At 36.1% G+C, this 13,544-nt stretch overlaps 1 protein-coding gene across 9 annotated transcripts in view; it reads left to right on the top strand.

The window, feature by feature from the left end:
• EXOC1 (exocyst complex component 1) overlaps positions 1-13,322 on the top strand; it is a 54,765-nt gene extending 41,443 nt beyond the window's left edge. For 6 of the 9 annotated variants that reach the window (XM_023758276.1, XM_023758275.1, XM_023758273.1 and 3 more), the window contains 6 exons: positions 1,297-1,373; positions 1,894-2,122; positions 5,004-5,187; positions 6,927-7,126; positions 10,831-11,025; positions 12,670-13,322. In XM_023758276.1, the coding sequence (XP_023614044.1) occupies positions 1,297-1,373; positions 1,894-2,122; positions 5,004-5,187; positions 6,927-7,126; positions 10,831-11,025; positions 12,670-12,822 (1,038 nt within the window). In that variant the 3' untranslated portion in view covers positions 12,823-13,322. The remainder of the gene's footprint in view (positions 1-1,296; positions 1,374-1,893; positions 2,123-5,003; positions 5,188-6,926; positions 7,127-10,830; positions 11,026-12,669) is intronic. The other 3 variants (XM_023758278.1, XM_006093945.3, XM_006093947.3) reach the window with 3 other exon arrangements.
• Positions 13,323-13,544: the final 222 nt, after the last annotated feature.

Raw genomic sequence — 13,544 nt, 5'->3', positions numbered from 1 at the left:
TCACAGTTTCAATATTAGAACAGAAAAAGAAGGGATTTATGATATCAGGACATTTAAAATAATTTTTGTCATACCACAAGACAATAAAAACAGTGATAATTCATGCATGTAATTTAATACTCCAGACTGTCTTAAGCCTAACATTATCTAAGTCAGGGGTCCTCATACTACGGCCCGCGGGCCACATGCAAATACAAATATTGTATTTGTTCCCATTTTGTTTTTTTACTTCAAAATAAGATATGTGCAGTGTGCATAGGAATTTGTTCATAGTTTTTTTTTTAAACTATAGTCCGGCCCTCCAACGGTCTGAGGGACAGTGAACTGGCCCCCTGTTTAAAAAGTTTGAGGACCCCTGATCTAAGTTATCGAGGGAATAAAATATCTGAGTTTACTTTTCAAAAAACATTTTTAAAAGCGATTTTAGCAGTCATCAAGAAAAATTTTAAAAAGTGTTTGGTGTTTGAGTATATATACCATGGGGCGGAGGGCGGGGAGAAGGGGGAAAGGAAAGGTGAGGCTTCAAATCTGATTTTTTTTCCCTATGACTTTGTTATTAACTAGCTATAAGACCTTAAACCAATTATTTAATCCCCAATTTCCTCATCTCTCATCTGTTCAATGGATATTATAATGCCTGTTCATCATGCCTCTCGGGTGGCAAAAATTTAAGAAAATGAAATGAGATAGTTGCTAGAATATTTTGAGGAACTTAAAAGCACAATGCAAATAAAGTGATTTTAAAATTAAGGTCATCTTAAAAAAAGAGCCAACATATTAAAAGCAGTCATAAAATGAATGAGAAATTATCTCAAATGGGTGGGAATTTGTTGTTGCAGGTGATAGTAGTAAATTTGCTTACTTCTTAACTTCTATAAGAATTTTTGATAGCTGTTTTAAATGCCAAAGTTCTATTAGAATGATTTATGAGATTAATTTTTAGTTCTCTATTGCAAGTTGTTTCTGGATGTTTTCTGTTTTTCGTTGAGCTGCCCACTCATTCCAACCTCCCCCCTCCATCTCCTGTATCTCTGTCTTCCCACTTTCCCCTCATGTGCACATAAACACAACTTTTCCCTATAATTCTCAGGTAAAATGTAAGAACAAAGCACTTCATGATCATTCTTAAGTAGCATACTAAATTATATAGTTCTGTCAGTGATGCTATCCTTAAAAATCATTATTTTTCATAATGTATTCTCTCCTAGGAATTTTAAGACTGAGCAGGCTTTTGCTATCTAAACTAGTCAAATTGTTGGTCTTTTATTATATAAAGTACCTGAATAATTTTTGCAGACTGAAGCAGATGACCTCGATGGAGGAACGTCATCAAGGCAACATAATTCTGGCACACCATTGCCCGTTTCATCTGAGTATGTATTGGTTACTATCTATTGTTATTTTGGAAAAAAATAAACTTTAAATTTAACATAGAGGAGTGCTACTCAATGAGGCGTCCAGATGACTCAGTAACCTGACAGCACTCAGCACTGACAGGTGTGCCCAGTGTCTTATTAAACATCTTACTGAATTAAAACCTGTCCTATTGTATGACTCTATGGCTCTTTGCTCTAGTACAAAAAATGCAATCAATTTTGATGTTTGCTGGTTGGAAGTAGCATTTGAATTGCCATGTATTTCTTGGAAATCACAGAGCACATTTCAGGATCCCAGCTTTACAAATGACAGTTATAAAATGAGTGATAAAACTTAACTTTAAAAAATATTTTTATATTGGAAACTGCTGAAGAATACTTAGTTCATTATATTTGGACATTTTTAATGAAAATATCGTATTTTAGTCATTTTGTATATGCCCAGTGGATTAAAGTGGAAGATGAATACACCTGAAGCTTATAACAACTTGCTACATTTTGTATGTTTTTTGAACAGGAAAGATATGATCCGCCAAATGATGACTAAAATATTTCGCTGCATTGAGCCAGAACTGAATAACCTAATTGCATTAGGCGACAAAATTGATAGCTTTAACTCCCTTTATATGCTAGTGAAAATGAGTCATCATGTGTGGACTGCACAAAATGTGGACCCTGCTTCTTTTCTGAGCACTACATTGGGAAATGTTTTGGTGACTGTCAAAAGGAACTTTGACAAATGCATTGTAAGTTCTTTTTTAATAACTTAGATTGTAATCATTGCAAAAAATAGGTAAATGTATTTAACAGATTTCCAGCTCTCCATTTGGGGATCTGCTGTTCAAAACCCCCAATGCCTTGAAGCAAGGTATTGGCTGCAATGTATATGAACAGAGGTAGTTGGATGATACCATGCCAGTTAGCTTCTCTTCTACACTGAATCTTGGCAAGTAGGTGGCATGGAAACTGTAGCTGCTTAAGAGATCCACTAGGTAACTGAAATCTCAGTCAACTGATTAGTGACCAAAGGTTAATGAAACAATTAAAACTATCGTTTGGATTTATTGTTTTTCTTCTAACATATTCTAATGAGAAAATTAATAATTGGATCATTTTAATTGTTTATTTACTTTGTTCATTTTATATTTAACTAGGGACCCAGTGCACAGATTCGTGCACCTTGAAAGGAACTGGGCTGCAAGGCTATGGTGGGCACAGGGGCAGGTCTCGGCCCATCCTCCGCACCCCCACCCGGCCCCTCCTGTCACGGCCCCTGGTCTCCTGTCTTCCAGCAGCCCCTCTCCCGCTGCCGCCACTCCCATGCGCTGACGGCGCCGGCCCCGCTCGCACCCGCTGAAGGCGTGGAACGATTGGGGCCAGCACCAGCAGTGGTTTCGAGCCGCAGCTGCTGCCCCGATTGCCCCTCAGGAACAGGGGGAGGTGGAGAAGCCCGCAGGTTGATCAGGGCTGGCAGCCTTTGCTCGCACCCACTGACTGCGTCAAGCGGCTGGGCGCCAGAAGCAGGTGCAAGTGGTGGCTCTGGCACCAGCTGCAGGTGTGAGGAGGGCCATCACCGGCAGTGGGTGCAAGTGGCAGCTGCCAGCCCCATTCACCCCTCAGGAGCTGGGGGAGATGGAGAAGCCCTGAGGGGTGATTGGGGCTGGCAGCAAGTGGCGGCTCCTGCACTGGCAGCAGGTGCGCTGGAGCAAAGAATTTTTAGTAACCACCAGAGGCTTGCCCCAATGACAGCGACCAGCGCCCCACCATCCCACTGCGGCCGATACCCACCATGTTCCACGCACGACCCCTGGTGGTCAGCACATGTCATAGCGACTGGTTCCGTTGTTCTGCCGTTTGGTCTATTTGCATATTAGGGTTTTATATAGATAGATAGCTTTAATAAATAATCATATCACTATTTTAAGAATTGTTCTTAAAATAACTTCCAGAAATCATCATTTTTCTCCTTCTAATAGGAAAGGAAAAATCATTAATAGCTTCATTTTTTTCCTGTTTTGGTAAGCTTGTAGGTATAAATTGGACTGAGTCAGATTCTAAAGAAAGTTTTTTTATTAAATTACTTGGTATGTAAAAGTGGGTATATATCATGAATATCTCTCCTGCCTGTTACAAAGCCAGAGAAGACAGCTGTCATTTAAAACATTATCTATTAATGTTCAAGTGTATTCAGGCTATAATTATATTATGTGCATTTAAATGCCACACAGAACAAAAATCTTCATAAAGCTTAACAACAATAGACCAACATTCACAAATTAGTGCTTACTATGTCCTTTCTCCCACATAAGGTAGATGCTCTGAGTGGTTATGTTACTTTCCCCAAATCAACAGTTAAAAAGTGATGGAGTTGGTATTTATACCTCACAGTCTGGTTTCAGTACCTAGAATCTTACACTGGGCTCTACTACATCCATTTTTATTCTTCACAGTTATCAATACTAATGAAGTAGAGTAGTAGTAAAGATAATATGAAACGGTTGACTGTAATCACAGTATTTTCTTATACTAATGCCTATACCCTAAATAATTACTTTTCTAATCCACATGTCATATGGTTTTCTAGTTATACCCCCAACATCTCAACACAATGGAATTTCATATAGAAGTTGAAAATGGTCCAACAGTATTTGGCAATGTATTCTTACTGTGAATAGATTGAGATCCTCTGAGAAGTACACAGAACCATAATTGAATTCCATGGATCTTTATGAACCCAAATGTCTAGATTCTGTCTATATGCAACATCCCTTTGCACTTTGTCACCATCCATACATAAGCATTTTCCTGAACTAATTTAAAATACGTAGCAAGTACATACATGGAAAACTAACTTTGTAATCTAAATCCATAGTAGAAATGCCTGTTCTCCCTCTCTATTTTCACACCCCAAAAATACAGAACTTGTCTATCCAAACAGAAATTTTAAGTTAAAGAGAATTGGAAATGGCTATGGTCCTCGAACTTGGCCACTTGGGCACCAACTAGAAGAAACCTGGAGAGATTCTGTATGTGCTCTGGTATCAGCTGTGCCCCAGAATGGGCAATTGCCTATACCTACCTTTCATAAATGATAAAAATGTTTATTGGTTGTTTTTACTTTGAACAAAGAACTTAAGGTTCATAGGCCTTGATTACATCTTGTTTTAATAACCTGGATTTTTTTTTCCCTTGACTTTATTTTCTTTTGTTAAATCTCACCCAGGGATATTTTTCCCATTGATTTTTAGAGAGAGAGGGAGGGGAACAGAGAGAGACACACATTGATTGGTTGCCTCCCACCTGTGCCCTGACCAGGGACAGGGATCTAACGCTCAACCCAGGTATGTGCCCTTTACTGGGAATCTAACCCACAACCCTTCGGTGTGTGGGTCAATGCTCTAACCACTGAACATACCCAAGGGCGACTTTATTTTCCTGAATATATGTACTTTTTAACCTATAGCAATAGTTTCTTACTTATCCCTATTTACTAATCTTTAATTGGTAAGCATCCAAATTGTTCTAGGTATTAATTATATCCTTCCTCCATGATGTGTACATTTGATTATACTACCTTGTTTTAAGTTGCTTAGCTATTTCTCTCCCTTGCTTTCTGCCTAACTTTAGAGTAACCAAATAAGGCAAATGGAAGAAGTAAAGATCTCAAAGAAGAGTAAAGTAGGAATTCTTCCATTTGTTGCTGAATTTGAAGAATTTGCTGGGCTTGCAGAATCAATCTTCAAAAATGCTGAGCGTCGTGGAGATCTAGATAAAGCATATACTAAACTTATCAGAGGAGTATTTGTTAACGGTAAGCTTTTGTTAATGTTCTAAAGAATTTTTTGGTTGGTTTTTATTATTTCTGGTAACTCGTTCATTGTTTTTCATATTCTAAATTAAAATTTTCTGAACTTTGAAAAACAAACAGTACATAAAACTTATTCATATTCATCAGGAAGCACTTAGATTTTAGAATTTATATGGGCTTAATACTATGCAAAACTGAATTCACATTTTAAACACAAAAAATGACCTCCCGGATTACATATGCATTTTAGCAAGTCTTCTGAAGATGATAGGCATTGATGTCTGTGTGACCTAAAGCAAATCAGTTCACTTCTGTAGACCTCAGTTCTCATATCTGTCACATGAGGTAGGTTAATGCTAAACTTCTATAATTCACTGTCTTCCTCTGTCAGATCCCACAATTAAATTACAGAGAAACAGCGTGACGTGTCATTTAATTTGAAGTAAATGATCTAAGTGCATGTATTCAGGAATTGACAAGAGGTAGGATCATTTCACCAATTGTATGTAACATATTTTCAGCAGAAAAGTAGGCCAAGAGGATAGATAAATTACATGATTCAATGTTTGTATGGTTGATATTTTTCTTTTACAGTTCAAAGTAGCTTTGCTTTGTCTCATTTTGAAGTAGCATATGCAACGAGCACAAATGCCAAAATCAGAAGACAGATTTTAAAAATCAGATATGTAATCTCATCATGCAGAGATACCATTTAATTTTTATCCTTCATATAAACTTTTCCATGTCTCTTTTCCTCTTATAAATATGCATATATTATATGTGTATGTTCTCTAATATAAAAAGTTGTATCATACCTTATTCACTGTTTTGGAGCCTGCTAGATTATAATCCAAGTCTTTCCTTGTTAGTTAATATAGATAATCATACTCATTTATGATGAATACATAGTATTTCATGTATTTATCACCAGATCACCTATTAATAGGCATTTAGTTTCTTTCTATTTTCTTGCATATATTTTTGTGTGTTTGTCCAATAATTTCCTTAGGGTAAATTACTAGAAATGGAATTGCAGGGTCAAAAGATTTGTATATATCTCAAAGCTTTTGCTAAATTGCCATTTAGAGAGATCATACCAGTTTAGTGCTATTAGCAGTTGGTGAAAGTTTCTGTCACATCTGTACCAATGATGAAGATTACTAGGTATTATAAATTCTTTTATTCTTTATCAAATTAACAGGCTATACATTTATTTTGCTTATGATATTTTTTACAGTGTAAGAGCTTTCAAATTTTATGTCTAACTTATCCACTTTTCCCATTATGACTTCTAAGTTTTGGGGAATTCTTAGGAAGGTCATACCATCACAAAATTATTTTTTAATTAGCTTTATTTCTCCTTAATTCTTATGATTATATTCACTTTTTTATTTTTACATTTGAAGTACTAGGGCAATTTAAAATTTATTTGTCTGAAAGATGTAAAATAGTAACCCAAATGTGTTAGGTTGTCCTAACACATTCTGAATAACTCATCATTTCCCCACAGATTTGAAAAGCCACCTTTATTGCATAATAATATATATGGGACTGTTTTAGAATGATATTTTTATTAGGTTTAGGTGGATGTGAAGATCCTTCAGTGCAATATATTTTATTCAGTCTAGAAATGTGCTTACTTCTTAAACTTACAAATGAAAAACATCACATAAATGTTTTTATAGCTAAATATGGTCATACTCATATCAGGATATTTTGGGTTTTTTCCTGTTTTTATTTAGTGGAGAAAGTAGCTAATGAAAGCCAGAAGACCCCCAGAGATGTAGTTATGATGGAAAACTTTCACCATATTTTTGCAACACTTTCTCGTTTGAAAATCTCATGTCTAGAAGCTGAGAAAAAAGAAGCCAAACAAAAATACACAGATCACCTGCAGTCTTATGTCATTTACTCTTTAGGGCAGCCTCTTGAAAAACTAAATGTAAGTATATTTTCACTTAGTATCTTTTTCCTGGTTTTGAATACATATACATATGTTTACATATGAAAAATACAACAGACACTTATCCTAAATTTGCTCATGTATGAATGCAGGAGGATAAGGAAAGAAGAGAGACTCAGTTACTGGAGCTGCCAGAACACTGCTAGATGCTCTGTATACATCATTTGTTTTAATTCTTGTAAACAATGATGTGGGGTAAGATAGTATTATCTGTATTTTACAAATGAAGACACTAAAAGTAAATAAACTTGCCTGAAGTTTTAACTAACCTTTATCCCTACTTCAGATGAAGATTTTAAAATTTTATCAAGATAAAAGAAAGACCAAAAATTGTTTTGTGCATTGCCTTTTCCTTTCCCTTCTTTTCCTCACTTGAATCATTCCCTACAGCAAGTTCAGTCATTAAAATTAAGAAATGAAGGTTTTAGGAAACTTTGCAACATAGTACAGAAAGTCCTTGAATAAGGTAATTTCATTCAATGTTGTTTCTTTCCAAGGTTGCTGAGATGCCAGGAACTTAAGTCTTATTTGTAGTAATTAGCCTATGGTAAAATTAGTTTCATTATGCATCGTTTCACTTAGTCGTAAATACTATCTACGACATTAAGATTACTGTATAAGCTGAAATGGACCCCCAACTAACTTTGTCCACAATGGGATTAGTCATCTTTTATAAGTTTTTAACTTTAAATTAGAGGCAAAATAAAAAATATGCATCTGTTGTCAACAATTCAAAGAAATATTCAAGAGAACTTTAACCAAATGCAGAATCAATACCTTATGAAACTTAAGGACAGGTATTAGCGGTTCTCAACCTGTGGGTCGCAACCCCTTTGGGGGTCGAACGACCCTTTCACAGGGGTCGCCTAAATACATCCTGCATATCAGATATTTACATTACGATTCATAACAGTAGCCAAATTACAGTTATGAAGTAGCAACGAAAATAATTTTATGGTTGGGGGTCACCACACATGAGGAACTGTATTAAAGGGTCGTGGCATTAGGAAGGTTGAGAACCACTGCTTTAGGGGGAAAGGTCTGTCTCAGACCTAAAGCTATGTGATACTTAACTATAATATTAGAAGCATTCCCTTTGAAATCAAATTAAAGCAGAAATATTGCTAGAGCCTTTATTAATTTAACATTGTTATGGAAGCTCCAGCCAATGCAGTAATACCTAAAGCATAAATAAAAGATAAAGAGTCAAGATTATAATTACCTGTATATAATATGCTAAAATGATTGGTCTCTGGTAAAGTGGTAGGATTCAAAATAAATATATCAAAAAAACAGTTTATTTCCTTATGTCATAATAACCAGTTAAATGTTATGTAGAAATAAATTTTAAAAAGCCTCAGGAATAGACTTGTCAAAAAATTATTATCAAAAATTAACTTAAGAATAAACAAATAATAATTGCTAAGAAAATTTTAGAGGAAAGTATTAAGAAGGGATTTGGTTTATCAGTATTAAATCATAGTGTATAATGCTCAAATAAAAGTATGCCAATCAATAAAATGACATATTAAAAAAAATAATAATAACCCTGCCCGGGTGGTTCAGTTTTCCCCATACACAAAAAGGTTTTGGCTTCAATCCCATCAGGGCATGTATAGGAGGCTACCGATCCATATTTCTCTTACATCTATCATGTTTCTCTCTCTCTCTCTCTCTCTCTCTCTCTCTTTTAAAAATCAATACTAGTAAACATATCCTTGGGTGAGGATTAAAAAAACAAAAGTACATATATACTTAAAAGACTGCCTAAAACGAATATTTGTAACAATACAGCAATGAGTATATTTAATATACAAGATCTTTTTAAAATAAATAAGGAAAGCACTAAGACTCCCATATATAAATGAGCAACAATTCTGAAATCGTACTAAACATATGAAAGCAAGTTAACTTCATTTGTAGCCAAAATATTGTGAAATAAAGCAACAAATAAACTTCTTTCACTCATCAAAATGACAACTATTTTTTTAAGTTGTGATAATGCTCATAGTAATATAGTAAGATTGCTATATGGTGAGTCTCATATACTGTTGACAAATATAAACTGAATGAACTTTTCTTGGAAGTAATTTGTATATATGAAGAATCTTCAGAATACTTTTACAAGTATACTTACTCCTCAACTGAGGAATTATAGTCCTAGAAATTTATGCCGGAAAGTAATCAGTAATGTGAGTAAATACTGATGTACAAAAGATATTTATGACAACTGTATTTATAATAGATTGTTTGAAATCTGAGTAGATTTTGCCAACACTGAAAAAAGTGAAAAATATTAAATGTCCAATACTGGAGGAATGAATAAATAAACTGTAGTTCAGTCATTGGATGGAATACAATGCAGACATTAAAATTTATACTTCGAGGAGAAGAATCATAAAATATTAAATGGAAAATACAACATACAAAGTTATAATCTCACTAGAGGCCCAGTGCACGGATTTGTGCACCAGTGGGGTCCCTAAGCTTGGCCTGCGCCCTCTCGCAATCCGGGAATACTCAGGGGATGTCAGACTGCCGGTTTCGGCGCGATCCCTGCAGGCCAGGCCAAGGGACCCCACTGGTGCATCCATGCACCAGGCCTCTAGTATGCATATAAGATCTTTGGTTAATCTCTTTCCATCTCCCTCCTCTCCCCACCCCTCTGAGATTCATTAATCTGTTCCATTTTTCCATGCCTGTTTGTTGAAGCGTCTGCTTCCTGGTGGTCAGTGCGTGTCATAGCTACCAGTCGAACGGTTGTTCAGTCCATTAGGCTTTTATATATATAGACTAGAGGCCCAGTGCACAGATTCATGCACCGGTGGGGTCCCTCAGTCTGGCCTGCGCCTTATTGCAATCGGGATCCCTCGGGGGATGTTGGACTGCACAAAGCGGCAGGCGGCCAGGAAGGAGCCCAAGCCCAGGCCAGGCGCCGTGCCGATCCCGCTCAATCCAGCCCCGCTGCGCCTGCTGCCACCACCACTCAGTAGCATTGCCACGGAGGCAGGAGAGGCTCACGCTGCCACAGCTGTGATCGCCAGCCGTGAGCCCGGGGTCTGGCGCCTGTCGGTCAGCTGAGTGGCGCTCCCACTGTGGGAGTGCACTGACCACCAGGGGGTAGCTCCTGCGTTGAGTGTCTGCCCCCTGGTGGTCAGTGCATGTCATAGCTACCAGTCAACCAGTCATTTGGTTGTTTGGTCGCTTAGGCTTTTTTAAAAAATATATATTTCTTTATTAATTTCAGAGAGGAAGGGAGAAGGAGAGAGAGAGAGAAACATCAATGATGAGAGAGAATCATTGGTTGGCTGCCTCCCGCACGCCCCCCACTGGGGATCAAGCCTACAACCCAGGCATGTGCCCTTGGCCGGAATCGAACCTGGGACCCTTTAGTCTGCAGGCTGACGCTCTATCCAGTGAGCCAAGCCGGCCAGGGCCGCTTAGGCTTTTATATTTATAGATTTATATACCCCACACATAAGAAGCCTAGATAGGAATCTAAAATGTTAACAGTGGTTATCTCTGAGTGGTAGTGTAATAGGTGATTGTTTTTTATCATTTATATTTTTACACGTTGCCTGGTTTTTACATAGTGAATACATATTATAATCAGTTTGTTTTTTTTACATTTAAGTGAAAATAAAAGCAGCTTTTAGCCATTATTTCTTTTCATTTCCTTAAAGCATTTCTTTGAAGGCGTTGAAGCTCGTGTAGCACAAGGTATAAGAGAGGAAGAAGTAAGCTATCAACTTGCATTTAACAAACAAGAACTTCGTAAAGTTATTAAAGAGTATCCTGGAAAGGAAGTGAAAAAAGGTCTAGACAACCTCTACAAGAAGGTCGATAAACATTTATGTGAAGAGGAGAATTTACTGCAGGTATGCTTAGTTCTTTTAACCACCCTAGATTGCACATCCTTACATATATTGCTTTTCTCCAAAATATTCATCTAGAAATGCTACAGATATTTTAATTTTAGTGCAGGAGGAAAGTTCCATAAAGTATAGACCAAATTAATGAATTCTGAGGAAGGAAGGAATTATATAAGTTTATATGGCTTTCCCTATATATTTTATATTTATGTTTTATTGTTTGAGGCATTAAGTTGTTTCTCTTTTGTTTGGGGGTGGGTTTTTTGTGGGTTTGGGGTATTTTTCATATTTGAGAGGAGTAAGTAAATGGAATAAAGTGTAGTACAGTGGAATGATTCTGAGCTTGGGTTGGAGTTAGAAATGGGTTCATAATCTGAGTCCAGAGTAAGCTAACCTGACTTTGGGCAAGTTAGTTATCCTCTCTGGGCCTCAGTTTTCTTATTTGATAAGTGGAAATAATACCTCCCTTATATGGTAGATGTTACTATTATTATTACTGCCATTTTATAGATGAGAAAATCAAAGCTTAAAAAGGTGGCATAATATGACCAAGATCCCAAAGCACATGGAAGGGAGCGCCAGATTGAAACTCCAAATCAAACCATTATTTTTTATAAACCATATTGAAAGACCCAGAGATGAGACTAGTTCTTATTTCAACATCATCAAAGGCTTCGTGTAGGGTATTACATTTGTGTTAGCCTCTGAAAGTCAGATAGTAATTTAACGGATAAAGTGGGAGGAGTGGTACTTCAGGTGACAGAAATGCTGTGAGCTAAAAGATGAAAAGCAAAAAGTGTAATACTGTTTAGTAATTAGTCTTAAATTGGCAGGAATTGGGGATTTATATGATTTAGGGTTTATGAGGAAAATTCCTGGAAGTATACATTTCCTCAACTGTCAGACAGGGATGATGATCATACCAGTAGACCTTCCCCCACCAGGTTGTCATGAGACGTAAATAGGCTAATGTATACATAAAGTACTTTGTACTGTACTGATACAGAGTAAGCATCAATAAATGTAACCTAGTGCTAACTAATATGTCAATGTGTGTAATTGTCTACAGATTATAAATTCTTTGGATTGCAGGTAATCCTGTCTCATCTTGGTGTGTCCACTATGGCATCAAGCAGTGTTTTATATAATCAATTTTAGATAAAGGAATTTTAAATTTTTCCTTGAAATGAAATTGAAGTATTAACTATTGCATTTCATTTTGTCACTAGTCTTAGTTCCATACATAATTGTGCATCTCCATATCTGTGTTGGATATTGTAGTTAGATATAATAATAGCTAAAATGTAATGTGTGCTTACTGTGTCAAACACTGTTGTAAGCACTTTACTCCACTCAGTATTTAATCCTCATAAGAAACTTAGGAGAAAGGTATTATTATTATTATTATTATTATTATTATTATTATTATTATCATTATCATCATTATCATCCCAGTTTGCAGATGAAGAACTTAGGGCACAGAGTGATGGTGTAACACACGTATCTTGTAAGTAGAAGAAGCTAGGATGCATGTTTTTTCACTATTACACTCTGCTTAATTTTTAGACTATGTCTTGACATTATTTCTGCACACTTAATTGTGTATTCTTTCCACTCATAGTATGACTTTTATTTTTGTTTTTATAATAGGTGGTGTGGCACTCCATGCAGGATGAATTTATACGCCAGTACAAGCACTTTGAAGGTTTGATAGCTCGCTGTTATCCTGGATCTGGTGTTACAATGGAATTCACTATTCAGGACATTCTAGATTATTGCTCCAGTATTGCACAGTCTCACTAAACTTTATGAAAGAAGAGAAGATAAATGAAGAAACCACTCTGAGTATACTAGACACTATCGAAAATATCAGCAACTGTTTTGAGAACCCAGACTTGAAATTTTATGTATTTAAATGTCAAATAAATGGATAACACCATACTACACATATTCAAGAGCAAAAAGTATCAACTTATACAACAGTTTTATTTAATCAATAGGATGTGTGCTAACTTAAAGCATTTATCTTATAAAATGCCTTTAGCATTTTTTCTATGACAGAAAGATTTTCCTTTATTGCTTAGCTTCTTGTATTTGTGAGTGGTTATTCTATGAGTAATGCATTGGGAGTTTTCAGCTTTCACTAAAATCATGTAACTACTAAACATTGTACAGAACTTTTTCCCTCTTTCTAGTATGTATATGATAAGGGATCTTGTAGTGATCAATTATAAACACAAGATTTTGAAAATTATGTGAACATGTGGTAATGACTCTGAAATAAAGAAATTTTCAAAAAAGTTGAAGTTTGGTATTATTAGATCTGTTACATGCTTAAAAGATCATTACTCAAAAAAGTTCTGACATGTCCATCTATATATATAAAAGGCTAAGTGACCGAACATACGTCCATCCAACTGGCCAGTACATATGATTTGCACTGGCAATTTTTTTTTAAATTTCTTTATTGATTAAGGTATTACATATGTGTCCTTATCCCCCCATTACCCCCCCATTACCCCCAC

Source organism: Myotis lucifugus, unplaced genomic scaffold (assembly GCF_000147115.1).
Source record: "Myotis lucifugus unplaced genomic scaffold, Myoluc2.0 scaffold_127, whole genome shotgun sequence".
In the NCBI taxonomy this organism is placed as follows: domain Eukaryota; kingdom Metazoa; phylum Chordata; class Mammalia; order Chiroptera; family Vespertilionidae; genus Myotis; species Myotis lucifugus.
The sequence above is the reverse complement of the archived record's forward strand: the minus strand, read 5'-3'. Positions and strand labels throughout refer to the sequence as shown.